Source organism: Diorhabda carinulata, chromosome 3 (assembly GCF_026250575.1).
Source record: "Diorhabda carinulata isolate Delta chromosome 3, icDioCari1.1, whole genome shotgun sequence".
Lineage (NCBI taxonomy): Eukaryota > Metazoa > Arthropoda > Insecta > Coleoptera > Chrysomelidae > Diorhabda > Diorhabda carinulata.
In genome coordinates this window covers 3,929,047-3,952,310 of record NC_079462.1, presented here as the reverse complement: position 1 = coordinate 3,952,310, position 23,264 = coordinate 3,929,047, and the positions used below count along the sequence as shown (strand labels likewise).

The 23,264-nt window shown below is 31.9% G+C and overlaps 2 protein-coding genes across 2 annotated transcripts; both read left to right on the top strand.

The window, feature by feature from the left end:
- The first annotated feature begins 225 nt into the window (after positions 1–225).
- Positions 226–20,065, top strand: LOC130891875 (maternal protein tudor-like). The gene is made up of 17 exons (XM_057796936.1): positions 226–906; positions 959–1,368; positions 2,568–2,938; positions 3,182–3,674; positions 4,200–4,354; positions 6,183–6,251; positions 6,502–6,711; positions 6,774–6,965; positions 7,043–7,373; positions 9,596–9,960; positions 10,013–10,321; positions 12,838–13,276; positions 13,327–13,647; positions 13,861–14,154; positions 14,210–14,455; positions 14,511–15,159; positions 18,397–20,065. Exons 1-17 carry the CDS (start codon positions 381–383, stop codon positions 19,968–19,970), a joined length of 6,954 nt encoding a protein of 2,317 aa, XP_057652919.1. The 5' UTR covers positions 226–380; the 3' UTR covers positions 19,971–20,065.
- A 1,445-nt stretch (positions 20,066–21,510) lies between these two features.
- On the top strand, positions 21,511–22,558 carry LOC130891497 (protein MAK16 homolog). Its single transcript, XM_057796292.1, has one exon. It carries the CDS (start codon positions 21,610–21,612, stop codon positions 22,507–22,509), a length of 900 nt encoding a protein of 299 aa, XP_057652275.1. The 5' UTR covers positions 21,511–21,609; the 3' UTR covers positions 22,510–22,558.
- Positions 22,559–23,264: the final 706 nt, after the last annotated feature.

The window sequence follows — 23,264 nt, the reverse complement described above, 5'->3', positions numbered from 1 at the left end:
ATGTCATGATATATAATACCTTTATAATTAAATACATTGTCGTAAATGTCTATGAGAAATGGATTGTAGTTAAACTCTAGTTTCATACTTAAAATGTTTCAACCATTACTGAGAATATTTGTATATATTTTCTAAAAATTTTGTGGAAATATAATTAATTTACGTGAATATAATTTTCATTCATTCAGTGCTTGTTACTTTTGTCGGAGTAGTAGTCACTCTAATAATGACATTAAAGAAATGAGCCGAAGTTACATATGTAACCGAAGTGTAATACGAGAGTCCTTGTTACTGTGTTAGAAAAAATGCATTTCGGTATTTCTAAGTACCGGTGTTTTTAAGATACAATAAGCAAAATTTAAGTTTAATTTATTTGCGATATGGCATCCAATCAAAGATTTAATGTATACGTGACGTTTGTCGAAAAAGAAGGTCCCTTTTTAAAATTCTGGGGACAAACTGATAAAAGTAAAGCGATATTTGTTGAACAATTTCTTTCTGGAGTTACTCCACAATTTGATGCTGGCGTGGGAAAAATATCAACAGAGCATTTAGTTCCCGGTTTAACAGTTTGTGTAAAATATCACGATAATAAATATTATAGGGCAAAAGTTTTAAACGCATTTGTCCAAGAAGGGTTTTTAGAGGTTAACTTTATTGACTTCGGTAATAAGGAAACAATAGCGTGCGAAGAAGTAAGATCATTTCAATCTTTTTTAAGTTCAGTATCTACTATTCCACCTCTAGCAGTAAGTTTCATAATTGCAGAAGCTCACTGTGTAGGTGGTGGAAAATGGAATGATGCGACTTTTGATAGAATAGCTAAAGAAATCAAATACAGAGATGTCCAGTGCACTCTACTAGCACAAGCCACTCATCATTACCTCGTGAGGATATCGGTTGAAGGTATAAAGTTGATATTGAAATATATTACCATATTTTTCCCATTTTATTATAGGTATTGACATATGTCATCATTTTATACAAAAGAGTTTGATGCAACCAATTCCTCTACAAGCTCAACAAGCCGTCTTATTAAGTATGAGCATGCAAAAACAATCTTCACCTCAACCCCAAGAATCGAACATGTCATCTTCGACAATTAATACTTACAAAGCTTGTACTCTAAAACCAGGTCTTCAATATCCAGTTTATGTGTCTTACGTTAACGACGGACCATGCCGCTTCTCAGTACAGCTCAAAAATACCGAAGATGTTTTGGTTAAGCTTATGAATGAAATTAATTCTATCGAATTAAGGGCTTTAGAGGAGACACCTTTACCTGGTACTATATGTTTAGCTAGGTGTCAAGAAGATAACAATATTTGTAGAGCTGTAGTTACCACAGAAGTTGATACTCAATTCAGGGTGAGTATATATTTTAAAACAACAAAATAATTTTAACTACAACTAATGTAAAGTTTTTTATTTCTTTTATTTAATAATAATAATAATAACTTATTGTGGTTCTCTATAAGAGAGTTTAAAATTAATTATACATACATTAACAAATTAACAAGTCATTTTTACTTAATTATTTATTGATTATGAACAATCTTATTTTCATTACCTCATTTATAAATGTGAACAGTTTCTTCAATTGTGTTCTGTCTGTTGATGGAAGATTGTTTGAAGAGTCATTTTTGCTTTACACCTTTGGCAGCACCGTTACCTTAGAAGTATTTTGTACAAGACTCCACATCTCATTATTTTTTCTGCAGTTTTTATGTCCTAATTCCCTAGGTGCTAGTACTACTCCTTTGAGGTACTTAAGTCTTTTAGTAGGTTCTGCTGTTACCATGGTTTGCAGTTGTCCTCTGCTATGTCTTTTATCTTAGGTGATGTTGATATTTGATGTCGATTCTGGTCATCAGACTTTTTAACTGATATGGTTATTAATGTTTTGAATTGTCTTAAACCTGGAGTGTTTCTCCAGTGAGACTCCATCTGATTCTTTACCCATCCATTCAATTCACTTTTGATGTGGCATCTCATGAGACAAGTTGGGCTATGATCCTAGATATGGAATTCAAATTTTATTTATCATGTTGTGCATTTGACACTGCTTTCTAGCTTCATCAGCTCTATAATTCTGAGGCGACCTGTCAGATTTCCTGGCTTTAATTTTACTTTCTGGAGTAGCACGTGGGCGTCTCTGGATGCCTCTTTCTTCACTATAAAGTGAAAGGGAGGCAGTTTCATTAGCCTCTAAAACTGCAGTAGGACTGGTTACCATCTGAATGGCTTTGAGGTTTAACAAAATAGTTTCTTATACTCATATACATTGAACATACCTAAACTATATATTCAAGTGTTTCCCGTACTATTTTATTACAAATTGAGCGTATCAAGGTATTTTGTGAGTTATCTAATTACCCATACAGGGCTTTGGAATTAGCAGTTCCAAGTTGTGATATGGGCCTTTTGATATATAATGGGGGGCCCCTGTAGATAAATGTTTGTATTTAAGACTATATAAAATTCTTTTGCATAGCTGGAAGAATAACATATATGTGTACACACATCAGATTCATTATTATTATTATTATTATTATTATTGATTTTAGGTGTTCTTTGTCGACTTTGGAAATTATGAAGTATTACCAGCAGATTCGTTATTTCAAATACCTTTCAAATACGTTCTCCCAAAAGTAATGGCTATTCGTTTTTGTTTGGCCGGTGTAGAAAAACCCACTGTTACAATAGATATGCAGATAGCTTTTAAAAAGTTTGTGGACAATAGATTGCTGCACATGAAAGTTTTACCATCACCTACCAAAACAGCTTTACCGAAATGCGAACTAAGAGATCCAAATACGAACACTAGTGCACTAGAAGTTGTAATGAATGCAGCCAAACACTCTTATCCCGATCCTTTAACATTAACCAGAGGATTCAGCCAACCAGTTAAAGTCACCTTTGTATACAGCTGTAACAGGTAAGACATTTCATGATATTAATCTTAAAAAACCCAAATATTAATTTTTTTAAGAAAATGTCATTATTTAAGATGCAATTATCGTTTTTTGTTAACAACTAAGGTAAAGCTGATCAAATGATTCTTCTTTTTTAATATGTTAGCAAGGTCACAATGTTCTTTGAATATCATAAATCTCTTGAAATTGTTCTGCAAGCAAAATAAGTATATGGAAAAATATTAAGTAATGTTGAATTTTTTCAGATTTTATGTTCAGTTAGCAAATAAAGAAAATGAACTCAGATCTCTGATGGACAATCTACAAAAACTATGTCAAGATGACACATTTATGGATTCTTCTTCGATTAAACCAGATGTACCATGTTGTGCACTATTCGTAAATGATGGTTTATGGTACAGATCTCAAGTAGTTGATGTCAAAGAAAACAATGTAAAAGTAAGATACATTGATTATGGAAACGAAGAACTGATACCAATATCTCAGTTAAAAGATATTGATAGTGAAGTTTTGACAGTACTTAGACCGCAAGCCATAGAATGTTGTCTTAACGGTTATCAAAATATGGAACCGGATGAAATTAGAGATGGACTATTGGAAGAATTGATATTGGAACAAGTTTTTACCATGAAAGTTGTTGAAATGTGTGACCAGAAGGCTTTGGTTGACTTATTTGACGAATCTAATTACAATGTGGCTTCCTTATTGCTCGATAAATTAGCCGCTGCAAATTCTCAGGTGAGTCAATTTTAATTTGGGATTATCCAAAACAGTTTTTTGAGTTTTTCCATGCTTTGTGAATTCAAATGCCTGTGACTATAGTTAACATGTTTAATGTTAGTTGATTGTTATTATAGATAAAATGGAATATGTGAGACTTATTGGGACGTTTCTTTGCTTAAAAAATGTTTTTTCTTCCAAAAAAACATTTAATCAACATAACATGCTATTTTATAAATTTTTTTGTTGAAACTGCTTCACTAAAATCGTCACAGTCATTTTTTGAAGAAATATTGTCATTTCAATATTTATATTGGGTTACCCTCTTCTTCTTTATCACGTTTGTTTAATTAGTAGTTTAACGAATTTATTTTAAATAAAGACTGAGTTGTATTAATTTGCACAGTAATATATGCTGCACTACACTCTCTACAGATATTAGATGTGTCCTTTTTGAAAGGGATACAAATGTGGCATTATGATTGAAGATATTTTTTCAAATTTCATTAATATATTTATAATATCAACACGATTTTATTGTAGATGAGTCCTGTATTAGTTGTACAAGCCGGTCATAAACTTGAACATAGAAAATCCTATTCGAAACAGAGGGAAGTGGATGTCAAAGATAAACCCGGACGGGACAAACCTAATGAAAGAACCGATGCATCTTGGCGACAAGATAACAGGGACAATCGGTAGGTATATATATATATATATATATATATATATATATATATATATATATATATATATATATAAATTTCTCTATACTTTATTCTAATTGAATGTTTTTTAAAACCAACTATAAACATAAAATACCAATCAGAAGATCAAAAGCGACTAAAAAGAAGTAGAGAAGTGGTAAACCAATTCTCTTTGTCTGTCTTACAATAGTATAATTCATCTTTCATCTCTCCATCTTCAATATTAACTCTATGATATGTCTAAGTATACTTCCTTCCTTGATTTAAATGGGTGTATCTTTTTTTGACATTTGACAAAGAAATATCTTATTTTTTATTTTGTATAACAACCCTCTGTACCAAACCTTATCAAAGTCTTGGCTAATATCTAAAACGCTGCTGGATGTTTCCCAGGATTTGGAACCATTATTATTTGGGCAACCTTCCATCGGAGAAGAAGGGCTATGTCTTGTTCTTCTCTAATGGAAGGTTGCCCAAATAATAATGGTTCCAAAACCTGGGAAAAATTGAAGACAATGAAGTTGAATGAATTTATATCCCTTAATGACACTTCTTTTAAAACACTTCCCGTTATAAGTTCGAACCTTGACAATTTTTTTGCGTTTGTCTTTTCGTAGGATCACTCATTTGATTTCAGCGCATCAAATTTTTTTTACTGATGTCTTTAGGAAATGTTTTATCTCAGAGTGTGCATGGAGTCTATCATTTGCATGTGGTTGAAAGACTTAAGATATAGATATTTTGCAAATTCTTTGGCTTTTTTGGGCTTACCTACCTGCCTGGTCCTTCATAGGTGAAAATGTCTGTTGTGGCCTTTTTAAATTTTTTTGTAGCCCTACACAAGGAATAATTTGAGTATATATTAAAAATGTATGGTTTTGATGACTTTCTAATCAACACTGCTGCTGGAATGTTTGTTTTCTATTACAGTAAAATGGATTGCAATGTTGTCAGTCGATAAAAAACTGTTTTAGGGTAAAGCGTGTTTAGTATTTAAAACTATCTACTTTATTTTTCTAGCAGCTATAAAGGATTTTTTAATAGAAGGTAATATATCTACATGTAAATTTATATCTTGATAAAATGAAATACTACACCATCTCACATTATTACTAAATAAATGGGAGTTAAAAAAATATATTTTGTTTTTTATCAGGGTGTCAATTGAGAGGATTTATTCCAAATTATTTGAATACAATCCATCTTATTTATATGATAAAACTTAAACAGTCGACAAATTAATATAATATAAGCAATCGGATCTCTACTATTACTATTATTTCAGTGCAACCATGATGGACTTTCAAACGAAAATTTACCTCCATCTCCTCCTCATACAATGTTACACTTTTCATTATTCATTTCAGTATTATCCAAATAAACTTTTTGTAGTCCCAGAAGATTCATTATCTTCGATATTTTTTCTTCTAAATGCAGAAAGTTTCCAGATCGGTAAAAGACTTTTGCACTCTTTTTATGTCAAGTAGATTGACCATATCGTTTTCCTTGATTTCCAAGAACCCAAATCTAAAAGTCTTACTGTTCTTGTTTAAGTTAGTTTCCTACTGCATTACCAGATGATGACCTGGCACCTCCACACATTGATAACTTGCTCCTAATCTATCTTAACTGTTTGTTGTCTTACGATTCCCATTCTTAGATCAATCAATTCCAAGATAGTTTGACAAAAACTTATTGAAATACAAAAGTTTCAGTAAGAAATATATTCTAATATTGATCGTGTAGGGTGACCCGCTACTTTTTATAATAGCTCATTATTGAATATATTTTGTTGTTAAATATATTAATTTACTTTTAGAAACTTCGACAGAAATACGAACGAAAATAACGAAACCAACTCTTGGCGACAGAATAACAAAGGATTCAGGTCAGTAAAGACATAATTACTTTTTAACTGTATATAAATTTTACACCCTCAATAAGTCTTACAAAATTATTATTTCACTTCACTACGCTTTTATAACCAATTCTACTATTGAAACACTTCCAGGATATTCAATAACTGCTTATTTATATAAACAAAAGGCAAGTTATGAAAGATGAATTACCCAACCGATGATAACCTTATTTAACTATTCTTATTTTTTTCTGATAATTTCTGTATTTATATTTTTTAGTCCTAATAGTCGATTAGAAAAATACAAAAATCAAAATAATTGGAACAACAATGAAAATAAATCCAATAGCAGCTCCAATTGGAATTCTTCGACACCAATAGCTGGAGAAAGCGGTTGGAGTACGAACACTCAAGCATATAGTGATTGGGGTGATAGTAATGACGATAATAAAAATAGAAGAAATAACGATTACAAAAGTAATCGAGGAGGGTAAAATTTCTCTGCTTTTCTTTTGTATATTTTTAATTAACCCTTCGTTGTCATATTCACAGATTTAATAATAGGGGAGGTCGAGGAGGATATACCAATAATAGAGACAGAGGCGATAGGGGAGGATCCGATAGTGAAAGAGGTAGATATAGAGGAGAAAAGGGCGGATTCAGGAACGACAAAGGCGGCAGAGGGGGCGAGAAATTTGGCGGAAAGTCTAGAGGCAGTGGATATAAACAGAGAGATTTTAAAAAGTAATTATTTCATTTGAACAAGAATTTAAATCCATCTAAAATTTTATATAATGGATTTAATAATTTGTATTATTTAGGGATGGTTCCGATGCAAGTTCGACTAGTTCAGGTAAAAGTTTCCATAGAGCTCCTAGAACGAGCTCCCGTTCCGATCAAAGCGGATTGGATGGAAAAAATAACGACAAACCGAAGAACGCGTTTAAGGATCATTCTGGAGGAGGAGACAGTTGGGAACCGGTCATATCGTCGGAAAATTCCTGGAATGTTAGTACATTCGTTTCGAGTATAGATGCAGCACCTGTTGCGGCAAATTTTGTGAATTATGATGTTGTCGGTATTGAATCGAAAGTTGTTATTAGTTGGTTCCATAATCCGGGATTATTTTATTGTCAAGTACTAGACGATCAGGTATATATTCAAAATAATTTTGTTTAATATTACTACTTTTAACTTTTAACTAAATTGACACTCCAGAATATTCAAGAACTGAATAATGGGATAGCTAATAGCTAAGATACAAGTGAATAAAGAATAACCTAACCTAGGCTCTAGTTTGCTTACAAACCTGATGCTATATCACCAGTTCAAGAGACAATACAAAAGATTAAACATACACATTATTTAATACAACTGTTAGAATAATAGAGGAAGTTAGAGAAGTGGGTTTCTCAATAAAGAAATCACTATTAAACTAATTAATGAATCAAAATAGTTTATAGTGTCCAAAATGTTGGAATAAAACGAATATATAATTCTATTTCACTTTGTAAATAATATACTGATAAAAAAATGTTTTCTCCTGGTACTTGATTCAGCGATCTTCAGATAGCAAATATGATCTTATCAACCATATTATAATACTAACTACACAATATTTAAATGATATTACTACAGTGAAGGGCTGTTCTTAAAGCAAAGTCCTCTTCTACTGCGATCATTGGTAGTGGTCAAAATTCAGTTCTAAGCTACGAGGATGATCTGGGAGGGATAGTAAGGGACAAACATGAAGGCATAATCTCTACCAGGATGCAAATTGCTCTAGACACAATTAATAAGTGGGATGATGAAGATCAATTCCAGTAAAACAAGTCCCATTTATAAGGCTAGAGAAGGCACCTATCTGATGCTCTGGAACTCAACTAATACTTTTCAATGAAGTAAAATATCCAGGACTCATCTTGGATGAAACACTTACTTGGATTAATCATCTGGACAAGATAATTTCCAAAGTCACTGGGACTATATTAACTTGTTGCAAACTTGGTTACACAACATGAGGACTTGAACCTAAGATGGTGTACTGGATGGTCATAAAACCCATGATCACATACACTTGTTTGAAACTGAACAAAAAACAACTAAGAAAAACTGAACAAGTTCAAAGGCTGATCTGTCAAGGTTTTGCAGAGGCAATGCCAACTTGCCTTACGCAAAGCTTAGAAGCACTGTTGAATCTGTTAATTTATAGTTAAAAAAGAGTTATTTGGCGACGCCCTTAGGAGAGAAATTGAAACGGGGAAATATGACCAATAAACCAAATGCACAGCATAAGATAGCCAAGCGCCCTTGAAGGTGCACATCCAAAACTCTAAAAACACAAGCAAACAGAAACAAAGTAAACCTAATATGGCCACCAGGGAATACAAGGCAATGAGAAAGCAAATAGCCTCACTGGAGAAACATTCCAAACATAAGACAATCCAAAAAATTCATAACCATATCAGTCTGAGGAATTTCTACTGATACTAATAGATATCAAATTGGTGGTCGGTCTTCTATTAATAGGTCACTGTCCTGTTAAGTATCACCTTTAGATGATATGTATGGCAGAAAATGACAACTGCAGATTCTGGAAACAACACAGCGAATGTCTGCCCATTTTACTGAAAGGCTCAAGTATCTTGAAGGAGTATTACTAGTACCTTGTGAAGTAGGACACATAAACCCCAGGAAAAAAGCCTTCTTTGGGAGGAGTCTCGTATTTTGTAAGCGGAACTTTGACGTGTAGTACAAAATATCTTCTAGATATAGGTGCAGAGTGGTTGAAAGGCCATTTTGGTTTTCTTACTTGATCCTTGTATAGTCTTGAGAATTTAACAAGTGTACTATAGAAAAATTGTTACATTTGAAGAATGAAGTGACTTGACAATTTGAAATTAATAAAAAGTCATAGTAAAGATCTTTACAATTCAAGTAATAAGTCCAGATTAAAATAATAGACTTGCAGTTTTGTAGATATTTGACAAAGTATGGTTTGAAATTCTAAATAAAAGGTCTCCCTTATTTAGTATAATATAAATATATACATACAACAGTGTGGTGCATAAGTGGAGGGACACCGAAAGGAAGAAAACACCAGAAATCTTTGTTTAATTAAAATATTACAATCACTTGCACATGCTGATTTTTTATCACAACTGTATATTTATCTATTTATATCAGTCTATATTATGGATTCAGCAAAATTATATTACAGTATCATTAATAATCTCATTAATTTTAATTTACATCAGTACAATTATTTTTGGACATACTCTCAGCTACCAGAAATTATTATACATTATTCTGAATCTCCTTGTATGTAAATATAAATTCATTTGAATTTTATTGATCAGTGTGTCATTTTACAGGAACAATTCAAAGCTATGATGCAAGACATCCACGATTTCTACAAAGATAGAAAACCCGAAAGAGTTGTGCAAGGTTCTCCGGTTATAGGTCTTTTCCCCGAAGATAACGTTTTATATAGAGCTAAAGTTTTAGACGTAATCGACAATCAATATAAAGTACAATTCGTTGATTATGGAAATGTATCTACAATCTCCAAAGTCTGGCCAATCGACAAGAAATTTATGAACCTCCCTGCCCAAGCCGTAACTTGTTGTTTAAATAATATAGCACCTGTCAGAGACCAATGGGATGATCCAGATTGTTACTGCAGTTATTTTGATAAGGAAAATTTCAAGTGCAAATTCGTTAATAAGGACGAAGAAAAGTAAGTTAAAATACAATAATTTGATAAATAAATTTTGTACTTCTATTTTCAGAACATTTGTAAATTTAACGCACAACTCTGAAGATGTTGCTCAGTTATTGGTGAGAGATGGATTAGCGATTTCGACGGCTTTGGCAGTACCCGAAATAGAAATACCATTACTACTCGGACAACAATTTAGAGCTATAGTTAAGAGTGTGAACAATTTGAGCGACATCATTTTGGCTTTAGAATGTGGCTTAGCCGTAAACTGTACCATGCATAATTTGGAAACGGCAACTGAAACTTTCGAAGAGACTCTCAAGGGTCTTTTGGAACAAACTGTGATTATTTATGTGGATAATGTTTTACAGGATTATAGGTAAACAGTATTGACTTTATTTGTATAAAAATTGTAATTTGACATCAGTACAACTGCTTATTGAGACAAAGATCAAGTTAAAATTTTTTCTGTATTCGAATCTCGTACATTTCTTTTCCCTCCTATTGTATGTTGATTTTTATAACTAATTCAAGGCACTACCATCACCAATGAGCCCAGCACTATTTCTTATTTCTTGGTGTTGACAAAAGTGTTATCGCGTCTCTCAAAGGTTTGCTTGCAAGGCGGGTTCGGCAGCGATGGACCTTCTGCCTCTCTTACCAATCAACTGCTCCAATTAAATAGACGCGAAATCCAACTAGTGTCCTGATTAATTTCAACCAGACATGATCATCTAAGACGACATCTCCACACCATGGGCATTATGGATGATCCGGAATGCTGTTGGTGCATGGAGGAGGATGATATTTCAAAGTGGGACTCCCAGATCTTATAGGCAAAGGTTAAATTAAAGGGGAAAGCAAAATAACTTATCTAGTCTTGTTATGATATTTTTTGTTTGGTTTTTATCTTAATTTTAGATTTTGTAAGGTATTTATCCAGATGAGGGTGAATGTACGAGTCTATGAACAGCATAATTGTCGAGGACTAGTCAGCCAAAAATTAATCCTAAGAAGAAATAAATATGGTAGTAGAAAGAGTTCAACAAAGTTTGGTATAAAAATGATGATAGGCTATAAAAATTCAAAAGTAGGCAGAAAAGAAAGTTCCAATAACAGGATAGGAGGTAAAAGTAAACAGGATAGGAGGTAAAAGTAAACAGGATAGCAATAAAAGTGGAAAGATGATCATCAGTCTGATTAAAGAAAACAATATTAAAAGCACAAGTTTTGACCATAAGAAAATATACAAAATAACGTGGAAGTTGCCAGACCGACCATCTGCTTATAGAGAGAATTCATAATAAACTATGTCAAAAGTTTTAGGGGGGTCAGATGCAGACTCTGATTTTGATTATAACTAAAATGAAGCAGGGGGTGCCAAATATCCAAAAAACAAAGGGTAAGATGGTGAATGAAGTTCAATACCTGAGAGTGAATGTAAACATCAAGGAAATAAAAAAGGTAGTAGTGAATCAAAGAAGAGAATATGGGGAAGATTTAATAATGACAAAGAATAGATAGAGTGACTTTTTTTTGAATACCTGGGAGCTATTTTCAAATATATACAGAGATAGCTAACAGAGTAAGAAAAAGCAATCAAATATACCATGCGCTAAATAGGATAAATTTCTGGATAAGAAGAATTAGGCGAAGACAAAAATAAAAGTATACAACTCGATAAAATTACCTACATATGGAAGTAAAACCTGGGTAATGAACAAAACAAAGTAGAATATACCAAGTAGAATAGTTGCAGCAGAGGTGAAACAACTAATGAAAATATCATGAAAAACGAGGATGGATAGGATAAGAAATGAGGTAATTATAGGAAAGATCAAACAGGAAACAAAATAGTTGAAAGATGTTCAAACTGGTACGGACACCTAATGAGAAGAACACAAATTCTAATAAGAAAAGTGACAGAAGCAAATAGATATACAAAAAGAAGGATAGGAAGACCCAAGCTAAAACAAGTAGTACAAGAAATGGGAAGACAATGGAAAACAATACAGCAGATAAATAAAGTAGCAATAGATCGGAAAGGGGGAAAAAGGGGTAAAAGGAAAATGAAAACTAAAATCCCAATATGAAAGAAGGTAAAGAGTTCTAGAGAAGAAGGAGAAGAGTTTTGACTTGCATCACAATCACGAGCTATTTCTATTTTAGTTTTTTTTTTTTTAGTTTGGGTTTAATAGGCTTAGAAAGATTTATTTTAATTGTAATTAGGATATTTTCATTAAATATTTTATACAGAGAGATGAGACAACATATATATTAGAAACTATTGCCTGAAAATTTTATGCTACCTTTCAGTTATCTATTACTTTTGATAATACCAGAGGTGGGTCACAAATTTGTTTTTTTTTTTTATTATTTTTGGAATACACAATTTTGAAGAGTTTCTATTCACCCTATATAATTTTTTGTGAAAATGTAGGAGGCTTACATCAATATTCAAGCAAATTATGACAACTTCTAAACTAGCATCGTCTTGTTTCCAAAAAATGAATTTTTTGGTTGAAATATTCAAAAAACTGGGAACTTCTAGACACATATGCGTTGAATAAAGTTATATTGAATTACATGGTATATTCTGAAAATGCAATAAAAAACAGGATGTTCCATTTAAAAAGGAGTTGAAATTCCCTTCACAGATAACATAAAAATTATTACCCTAAAAAATTTCCTCGGAAAATAAAAAGTTTCAGAAAAATATAACCGGTAGTTTTTTATATATAATTTGACTCAGTTCATATTTAAATACTTATATATATAATACAATTATATAGATCTCAAATTAATTAAAAAATATTTTAATTGATGTAGTTTCTCATTATCAAATTGCAGAATTGGTAGCATAACAAGATATTTCTGATATTTAATATTTTTTAGATTAGAAATTACGCTTTATGATACACAAGGCAACAAACATATTATACTTAACCCCGATGAAGGTTCTTACGATACTGTCGACATTCCTTGTCCCCTATTAGTTTTATGTTCCACCATAAGCGGGAATGTAACTTACGCGAACGAAAATTCAATTTTCATTCAACCTGTAGAAGTAGCCGAACAAGTAGCGATACTATTAGATCAATTATTCGCTGTGTATGATGGAAAACCCCATGAAAGTACCATAATACCCGAGGAAGGAATGGTTTACGCGGTACATAGCGAAGATGGTAATTGGTATAGAGGAAAAGTGACTAGTTTTGATGATGAAAAAGCTACTGTTTATTATATCGACTATGGAAACTATGAAAGTGTCAATTTTTCGGAATTGAGGGAATTGGAAGCCCAATTTTTAGATATTTCAATTTTGAGTTTACAGGTGATTATCAAAGTTGTGTAGTATTTTTAATTCTAATGGTTAATTTGTAGGTTAAGGTTCTCTCTGATGCCAAAACGTTCATAGACAAAGATGTAACCGCATCTATATATTATGGTGAAACAGGTTGGGAAGGTACAGTGCAAATTATAAATTCCATAAATTCACAGATATTGACAACTGATAGTACTGATAACGACTTTGCTACAAGTAGCACTGAAAAACCAGATGAAATTGTTAATGAAAATTTAGAAATTGAAACCTCCGATGAAATTGAAAAAGTCAAAGTTGTCGATGGAGGTGAAGTTGAAGATGAAGAGACTGTTGAAAGTGAGATTCCAAAAACAAAAGAAATAGAAAAAATTGGAACATCGGTAAATAAAATTAACTTTTTGTTTGCTTTTGAAAATATCAGAGTTACTTACGCAATTTATTTATACATTAAACTATTCACTAAGTTTCTGCCTAAAAAAAACTCCTATAAGATCCTGTCATTAGTTAGGATTTTCTTGACAACTCCAGTCCTATTGTATTGTAATTACATTGTAAGAGATGTGATATGTAAATAATATATTTGATTATTTCAGGTTGTTGTAAGTCATATAGACTCTCCTTGCGACTTCTACCTTCAATATTCTGAAAACTTGGAAGATTTAGATAACCTTCAAGCCGAATTACAAGAAACATTGCAAGATATGGAAGTTTTAGTTAACCCAACACCTGGAGTTCTATGTGCTGCTCCTTATACTTTGGACCAAATGTGGTACCGAGCTGAAGTATTAGATGCCGATGAAGATATAACAACTGTACGATTCGTAGATTTTGGTAATACAGATGTAATCGATAATAAAACAACACAAATCAAAACTTTACCTCCAAAGGTAAGAATTTTTGTTATATTAATGGTTCATACTAAACAATTTGTTTTTTATTTAGCTGCTGTCACTAGCGATATATGCTACTAGATGTTCCTTGAAAATTGAGCCTGTAGAAGAAGATTGGAATCCGCTCGCTCTTGGCGTTTTCGAAACGTTAACCGAAGGAGCTCTAACGGCCGAATTTTGTAATCAAGACGAGAAATGTACTTTTGTCGAATTGTATAGTGATGGAATAAATATTAAGGACGCTTTGGTTTCGGAAAATCTGGCTAAATTCGTTACTTCACCCGTCGAAACAAAACAGGTAATTTTTTTCCTATAAGTATAAATAAAATTATTGATACTATTTGATTTTTTAGACTGGTTTCGTTAGCCATTTGAATTCTCCCTCCGAATTTTGGATACAACTCGAGAGTTGTATAGATGAATTAGAATGGATCGCCGAACGATTGAGTACAGCTGAAAATTTCCCCGAATTAACCGACTTGACTCCCGGTACTTTGTGCGCGGCTCTATTCCCAGAAGATCAAATGTGGTACAGAGCCAGAATTTTATCTAATACCATTGCAGGAGTAGAATCGCTATTTATAGATTACGGCAACTCATGTACCAGCACGGATCTAAAACAACTTCCAGAAGATTTAATTATGACGGCACCGCTAGCCATAAAATGTAGTTTACAAAAAAATGAAGGCATTCCAACGTGGACACCGGAAGCTGCAGCTAAATTTGCCGAAATATCCGCCGAAGGGCAAACGATTTTTACCGTTAAAAAAATATCCTCGGGAGAAACGTCCGTAGTACAACTTTATTTGGACGATAAAGATGTTACTACAATGTTATTACCGAACACTGAAGATGGTTATATTACAAAAATCGAAACTTTGAAAAATATGAGTTTAGAAAAAGAAAACGGAGAAACGATCGATGATGTCGCTTTGGAACCTATGGAAGGACAAAAATTAGACGAAACGGCTAAAGAAAAATTGGAGGAATTGAACGAGCAAGGTACTGAGGGTTAAACTTATGCATATATATATATATTTTTTTTAGTTAGAGGGTTGTTTCAAATTGTGCTACAAATATACTCGGTATAGTTTTAATATGCTTAGCTAAAAAAAATTCATGTACAGTCAACAACATTCCTTTGCTTTTATCTTTATGTATTGCTCAAATTGGTTTCTGAAATTCAATAAATGATGTGCCATCACCAGATTGTCAAATTTAAATTTTTCATGGTGACTTTTGAATTATTCTCAGTGACTGTTTTGAATTTTATCAATTCTAAACTCAAATTTAACACAATTTACACACAACTAATTTATATTTTAGTTGCCTTAAATACTCAACTATCGTGCATATAATAATTTATTATTTCTCTGTCCTAATGGTAGGTATCCATATTATGGTTATGTATTGCTCAAATTTTCTTCAATTTGCTCTAATCAATTAGAGTCGAAAATTTGTTAAAAGAACGATATTCAAGGCCCTGGTTGTTTCTGAAATTCAATTAATGAGGCGCCATTACCAGATTGTCTAATATTCAAATTTCCAAGGGGACTTTTAGTTAGTCTCAGTGACCGTTTCGTACTTATAAAATACCAAAAGCTCTTCTCCAATTCATTAAATGAAACGCGATTGTGTAAGAATTTTGATAATATTCATTAGGGCTTCTTACATTTTAATTGCAAATCCCATTTCCTACTTTATTGGTTGTAAATTTGATATTACCAAAAAGTAATTTATAGGTTTTATACAATCTGAAACAATCTTTGTTGTACTTGATTATTTTGTAGCTTTATTTGTAATTTTGGTATCTTTTGTTAGGTATCTACATTGTTATAGTTATAAAAAAATTCGATTCCATTTTTAATGTCAGAAATAATTTATTTTGTATTGTTTATATGATTTAAATAAATTGTGCAGACCTAACAGAAGTTCAATTTATTTCATGTAATGTCTATTTCCATTCAACGATTATGTGTTTAACCATTTGAAAACCAAAGATAATTTAAATTTAAAAAAAAAACGTTTTTTTTGTAATTTTTGAGTAGTTTAACTGTTTTATAATATACTATTTAAAACTAAACACATAGTCGGTTTATAACTGTTGTCTTCTTTCAGTAATTGCAGCACTAATTCTCACATTTTGTCCAAGGCACTTTGAAACTCTAATTCTTAGGTTTTCTAGTTTAATTTATGTTGTTCTAGTCGATACTTCACCAGCCAATTCTTCTTTGCCCTCTTCAACCTCTTTTAAATAGTACAATCACTAGTTGGAAGGTAAATTATTATAAGTTAAAAGATATTTTTGAATGATATCGTAATGTCACCATCTCTGATGGAATCCCTTGATTGTTCTAGTAGATATCCAGTTCGCTTCCTTGTGAGAAAAAGAAGATTCTAAATGCTTTATTTAAAGGAGACCAAGCACCCTTTTAAGAACCAATGTAATCACCACTGATTTAATACTGGAAGAAATCGAAAAAATGGAACAATTATTTGGCTACTGAGACATCATTGTAGGTCTAAGACAAGCAAAGGTATTACTACTAAAAGAGATCGGAAAAATACATTAACCAGAACAAATTTGTGCTAAGAAATTTAATTGCACACTATCGATTCAAAAAACCCAAAAACCCAAATTGGTGAAATGGGATGATTGCAGATTCCATAAGTTCGAAGAAGAAATATCCATCCACATACTTTCTATAAATGCAAGGCACTATAGACACGGCATTCAAGATCATACTAAATTAAGCAGGACGATTTACCTTATCTGAAATTGGGATGTTCTAAAATAAAAAAGAACTATCGCTGGTTTCCTGAAATATTTGTTTGCAATATGTAAGCCCGACTTCTCAACGTCAACAGTGAGTGCAACCAATATTGTAAAGAGAACAATAGCCATATTAGGTATCAAACCAACACACAATGACATAGAAAAGACGTAATATGTTGGAATTTCTGGAACCGTTGGTGATGTTCATACTGAACACACTGTTTACATTACCACCAACCAAGTTATCGTCCTCAGAGACTGGAAATAAAACCTTCAGTCTCTGAAAACAATAACTTGGTTATCTCTGACTGAAGTTATCGTCTTCAGAAACTGGTAAACAGTCTCTGAAAGCTATAACTTGGTTGGTGATAATGTAAACAGTGTGTTCAGTAGAGAAGTTTTCTTTTCCTTTTAGATTTTTAGGTGTCTAATGAGAGTCTTGCGCTGTCTTTTCCAATCTAAGGATCTTTCTCTTTATCTTCTTGAATCTCTGTCTGTCGATTTATTTCTTGGCCATTTCTTTCGATATAATTGGTGTATTTTTAACCTTATACAAACAAACTTTTACCAGATCCCAAATATACTGAAGACAATAAAAAGTGTTCAAATAATTGGCCAATAAATGTTTCATTTGCCCAAAATTTATCAGGAGACGTGTTCCAAGTAAAAAGATTATTGCTGTTGTATAAATTTGTGGTGTAAAGAAATTCTTCAAGAATCTTCATTATTATAATGATTTATGCATTAAATTCAAATGTTGAATACTTCAAATTAGCAGCTTTTTAATTAATTTGATGCGTTTATTGTCAATAGCACTTTTTCGTAAAAAAATAAGCTACAGCATATGTATCAGCATTTAGTAACTTTTCTGTAAGTATATTTTTATGAATTCCACCCATTTATTAACATATTTTAACTATCGTCATCCGCATGTATCGATATAATATTCAATAATCGAATTATGACAATTTCTTCTTTGAGTTATCTCAAGGTGTTGGTTCGTAGCAAATAACACACTAATTTAATTCCTAAAAAAAGAAATATTAGTAAATACAATAAAAATTATGTCATTTGAAGTAATTGATAATAGTTTTTATAACAAATTCTATTCGTCTATTTAAAAATCCATCCATGTAAGACCTGAAGATGTAGCTGGCTATATAAAAGTATATTTGCCAGATTTATTTATTTGGGAAAATTTCTTTCTACTTCAATTCAATTCAAAATGAATTTATATAGATAAAGCTTCACGAAGAAACTCTACACATTGTGTTGTCTTCCAACATTTTCATACCATCTTCAACGAAGTGTTATTATTCCTTATAATTATTTGACATGTCCTTCTTTTGTAACTGGAACCCTGTGAATATACAACAATTAACATTTTTCATTTGACACATATAAGATTTCCTCAACTTATTCCTATAACAACTTCTGAATAAAAAATGAGTTTTCATTTCTAGGTTCCACCCTGTTCCAAATCGAATTCGTTAATGAAAAGACCATTAGATTGTATCTTCAAGGAAGAGATATCCGTCCGTTACTAGGAGGCTTCATAAATCCTGCTTTTAATCCTCTACTCAATGAAGAACTAACAAATGTAATTAACAAAAATGAAAATATTGAAGACGCCCAAGAAGACATTTATATTTGTGATACAGAAATTAATATTTCGAATCTGGTACCAGTAGAAGAAGCAGATCAGAAAATTCAAGACCATCAAAATATCAATTCTGAAGAAGAATTGAGTTTTGTTACAAAATCTAGTGAATACGAAGATCTTGATTATATACCAGAAAAAGCAATGGGTGTTGAAGAACAAACAAACCAGTATCATACCAAAAACCATGTATTTGAACCAGGAATTAATACTAAAGAAATTGAATGGAAAGATACTGAACAAATTACTTGTGAAGAAACAGTTTCATTTGAAGAATTTGATAATGTCCAAGAAAGTGGAACAGAAGAAACTTGTACAGATATTGACGAAATAGAAGTACATGAAGAAAAAACCAATAATATCAAAAGACAAATGATTTGTTTTGATGATTTGAACGCCAATTCAGAAGAAGCAAAAAAAAATGAAGAAATATTTGTGATTGAAGATGAGGAACATTCAACAGAACAGCTCTTAAAAGAATATGATCACGAAGAACCAAATTCTGAAGAGTTCTCAATAAAACAATTTGAATCAGAAACCGAAGAAATTATTGAAATGGAATCTAATAACGAAGAAAACATGAAAATTATAGAAGATAGTGGAGAACATGTGTCTATAATAAATGAAGATAAAGCTAAATTAATGCGGTTGGAAGTTGAAGAAATTGATATTTCTACCAAAGAATTATATAAAACCGAACATAAGTCCAATTCTACGCAAATTGAAACTACTGTCAATGAAAAAAGATCAGAAAATGATACAAGTTTAAAAGAACATAGTGCTAAATCTAATGTAACTGGTAAAACCAGTAAACATTCAAAAACTGAAATTAAAAAAGAGACTATAACTTCATCAAGTAGAAATATAAAAGTCGCTAGCACAAAAAGCACTCCTAATAAAACCAGTACCAAGACATCACCTACAATTCAATCAAAATTAAAAGTAGATAAAACATCACCTACGAACCAATCAAAAATAAAAACTGACAATAAAACGCCGGTGAAGTCTACTCTGCAGAGAACGAATTTACTATTGCCGAAAGATTTGAGTAAAAAGAGTGAAAAAGAATTATTACCAAAAGAAATAAGTCTACCGAAATCCAGTTTACGAACAGATCTAAAGAAAACATCACCTACAACTAAAGTTTCTTCAACTAAATCGTATTCAAAAATAAGTCCGGAATCTCAATTAAAGACGAATCCGGTTACGAGTAAAATTAATTCCTCAAAATCATCACCAGGTAAATTAATTCAAAAAAATAGTTTTTCAACTAAATCCGCTAAAGTAGATTCTCCTGGAAAAGAAAAACTATCGTCGAATTCACAGACTGTTGTTAATGATATATTAAAAGATATCGTAGATTCTGCAACAGAATAATGAAGTGTTGCGTTGTGTTGTTATTACATAATTATTTTGATTTGTTTTAAGTTCATGACATGTTTTTATTTTGATAATAAAAGGTTTTTTTTCAATTGGAGGGCTTGTATATTGGGGTTTCCATTATAAGTGGCATTCGGAATAGTTATTAAAAATTTTCAGACACCTATTCACAGCTTCAGGCCTCACCCACCTAAACTCACCTCGTTAATTTGATTAAAAAATATTATGAATCAAATTATTCATTCAAAATTTCATAAAAGAAAATTTTTATTATTACAAATTGCGATTTTTAGTGAAGATTTTTAAAACTGAAGGTTTTTTTTTTCGTTAATAAATCCATTAGAACGCGTTTATGGGCATATTTTAGATGGTTGCAGCAGTTAAATGGGGAAAATCTTGCACCAGGCTTTGGGGGTGGGCGTCATCACGGAACATTCGTCTAGACCTATTATAGTGGGGCATAGCACACAGGGAAAGCTCTACTGGCTCGACTATAGAAGGGCGTCACAATGAAAAGGTTAAATTGAAGTGTTATATCTCTTCATCGCATTCATACATTGTCTTATATGTGCTGATCAAATATATAAAGGAAGTGAAATGAAAAGTCCAGTGCTTGTTTAAACTCATTTTAGTTCTGGACATCTGAATTCTACAGGCCCTCTTGTCGTCTTGTCCCCCAGGGGGAGTCGCTTAGATCTACTAACAAGCTGAACACATTTTCAATTTATAAAAAAACTTCCTCGGGCCCCTTATCATTAATTAAAGCACTCGGTGGGTATAAATCAGTTTCGTTTGAACAGGAATAGTATACAGTCTATTTTAATGGAAAATGTTTGAAATATGGGTAACAGTAAGTTAGAATTTCTGGAACCGTTGGTTGTATTCAAATTAAACACTATTACCAACACTCACTCTCTGTCTGACGTGCGTTTCGATAACCAAATTATCCTTTTCAGAGACTGAAAGTAAATAGTTTACCTTTGGACTCTGAAGACGACAACTGTAGTGTAAATGCAGTCAGACAGTGTAATTGTGAGTGGTAGTGTAGGTCAGACAGTGTATTTTTGAGGAGTAGTGTAGTCAGACAGTGTAATTTTGAACGATGTTGGTGTAGTCAGACAGTGTAAATGTGGGTGTAGTGGTAATGTAGTCAGACAATGTAATTGTGAATGTTGGTGTAGTGGTAATGCAAACAATGTGTTTAGTATTGCGATAACGGTAACTTTTGGATTTGAACCTGACGCTATATACTACAAATCGTTTATAATTGAACTTATGTTCATAAAACAAGAAGTAAATACAATCCAAATATTATTTCAATAAAGACTTGTGAAGTCAAAATGTGATAATTCATTGCAGTTTATTCTTTAAAAAAATGAAGTTTACTTTTTGGTATAATTAGGGTTGTAGTTCTGCGTAGGTCTTCAGACGTACCTCACGGTACACTCTTCACACAAGGTTGTAAAAAGTTAAACAGATCTTGACTGTATATCATTAGACAAAAGGCCAATAGAGAAGAAGTCGCTCAGCATTTATTCTAACCTATATCGGAAAATTTTGTTAGGTTAAAAGTTTTAAGTTGCACATGTGTTGTATGTTTTCGCTTTAAGTTTAAGTAACAACACAAAGTTTTAATATGCAACACGACGACGTTGTATGGAGTATCATTAACAAAACACATTGTTCGTACAAAACGCAAACAAAGACTCAAAAGTTTTGCCGAAATGAATATAATCTTACAGGTCTATGTAACAGATCGTCATGTCCATTAGCGAACAGTCAATACGCCACAGTAAGGGAAGAAAATGGGATAATATATTTATTTATGAAAACAGCGGAAAGATCAGCGTTTCCTAAAAAGACTTGGGAGAAAGTGAAACTTTCTAGAAACTTTGAGAAAGCTATTCATCAAATCAATGAAAATCTACTTTATTGGCCTGGGTTCATAAAATCAAAATGTAAACAGAGGTTTGTAAAAATAACGCAATATTTAATAAGAATGAGAAAATTAAAACTTAGAAGACAAAAGTTGTTGGTTCCAATTCAAAGTAAAGTAGAAAGAAGAGAAAAACGCAGAGAAGAAAAAGCTCTTATTGCTGCTAGAATTGAAAAAGGAGTAGAAAAAACTCTATTGGATAGATTAAAAAAAGGTGTATATCAAGATTTATACAATATTTCTCCACAAACGTTTGAGGATGCCGAACAAGAAAGAGAATTGGAATCCGAGGAAGAGATAGAACAAGAACTGGAAAATGAAAATTTAGACACTGCTGAATTTGTTGTAGCCGAATCAGATGATGAAGACAGTGATACTGAAAGTGTTAGTGGCATTCCCGAAGAAATAGACTTGGATAGTAGCTTTGAATCATCAGATGGCTCTGATATAGAAGATTTAACTCCAAGTGTGACTAAAAAGACCCCTAAGAATAAAAAAGATAAACCTAAACCAGGATCGAATAAGAAAAGTAATAGGCCTAGGGTTGAAATTGAATATGAGATGGAACATGAGGAAATTCAAAGGCAGATAGTAAAATAAAATATTTATTGTGTAAAACTTGGTAATATATACTACACAGTGATTTTAATTTTGTTTTAAAAAATTGTGATATATTAAAAGTTTTTAAAGCTTGTGTATACGTAAAGTAAGTATGTAATTATATTGATATCAATGAATGTGAGGGCAATAAAGGGTGTTTCATTAGAATGTGCCATCTTGTCACAAAAATATGAAGCGAAGCTCTTAGCAGCATTCCAAACTTGAAATTTTGTTTGTTCATATTATTACATCTAGCCATGAAAATGTCAAAGTGCATTTTGATATCTAGGAGAAAGGGGGCACTTTTCAAAAGTTTCCACCTTTAAATTTTTTACTAAGCCACTTTTATTTAAAAATTAACATTTCAAGTAGGTACCTGTGACTTAACCTTTATTAAACTTGCACTATATTGAAATATACCCTATCTGTGGGGTACTTTTCAACAACTACAAATATCAAATTTATTTTAATATCAAGACATAAAGAAATTACTATATCTTTTCAGGATAACATTTTTTTCTAATTATTCAATTAGAAAAAACATTTAATTAAGTTTTTAAGCTCAAGGCTACATGATTTTTTCTTGAATTGAAGACAAATTCACTGGAAATGTCATGGTAGATACGCCCGATTCCTCCAGTGATGTTTGGTTGGGGAAGTTTCAATTTCTGTGAATCATTTTCTTGCAAGAACTTTCCAGTCTAAGTCCAATCTTTTTCTTCAACTTCTTCTTTTTCTCTCATATACATAACAAC

Coding starts and splice junctions, on each gene's coding strand:
- LOC130891875 (XM_057796936.1), top strand. CDS start 381: ATGGCATCCAATCAAAGATTTAATGTATACGTGACGTTTGTCGAAAAA. Junction 6,712..6,773: donor TACAAAAGTAATCGAGGAGG/GTAAAATTTCTC, acceptor TCATATTCACAG/ATTTAATAATAGGGGAGGTC. Junction 9,961..10,012: donor GTTAATAAGGACGAAGAAAA/GTAAGTTAAAAT, acceptor TTCTATTTTCAG/AACATTTGTAAATTTAACGC.
- LOC130891497 (XM_057796292.1), top strand. CDS start 21,610: ATGCAACACGACGACGTTGTATGGAGTATCATTAACAAAACACATTGT.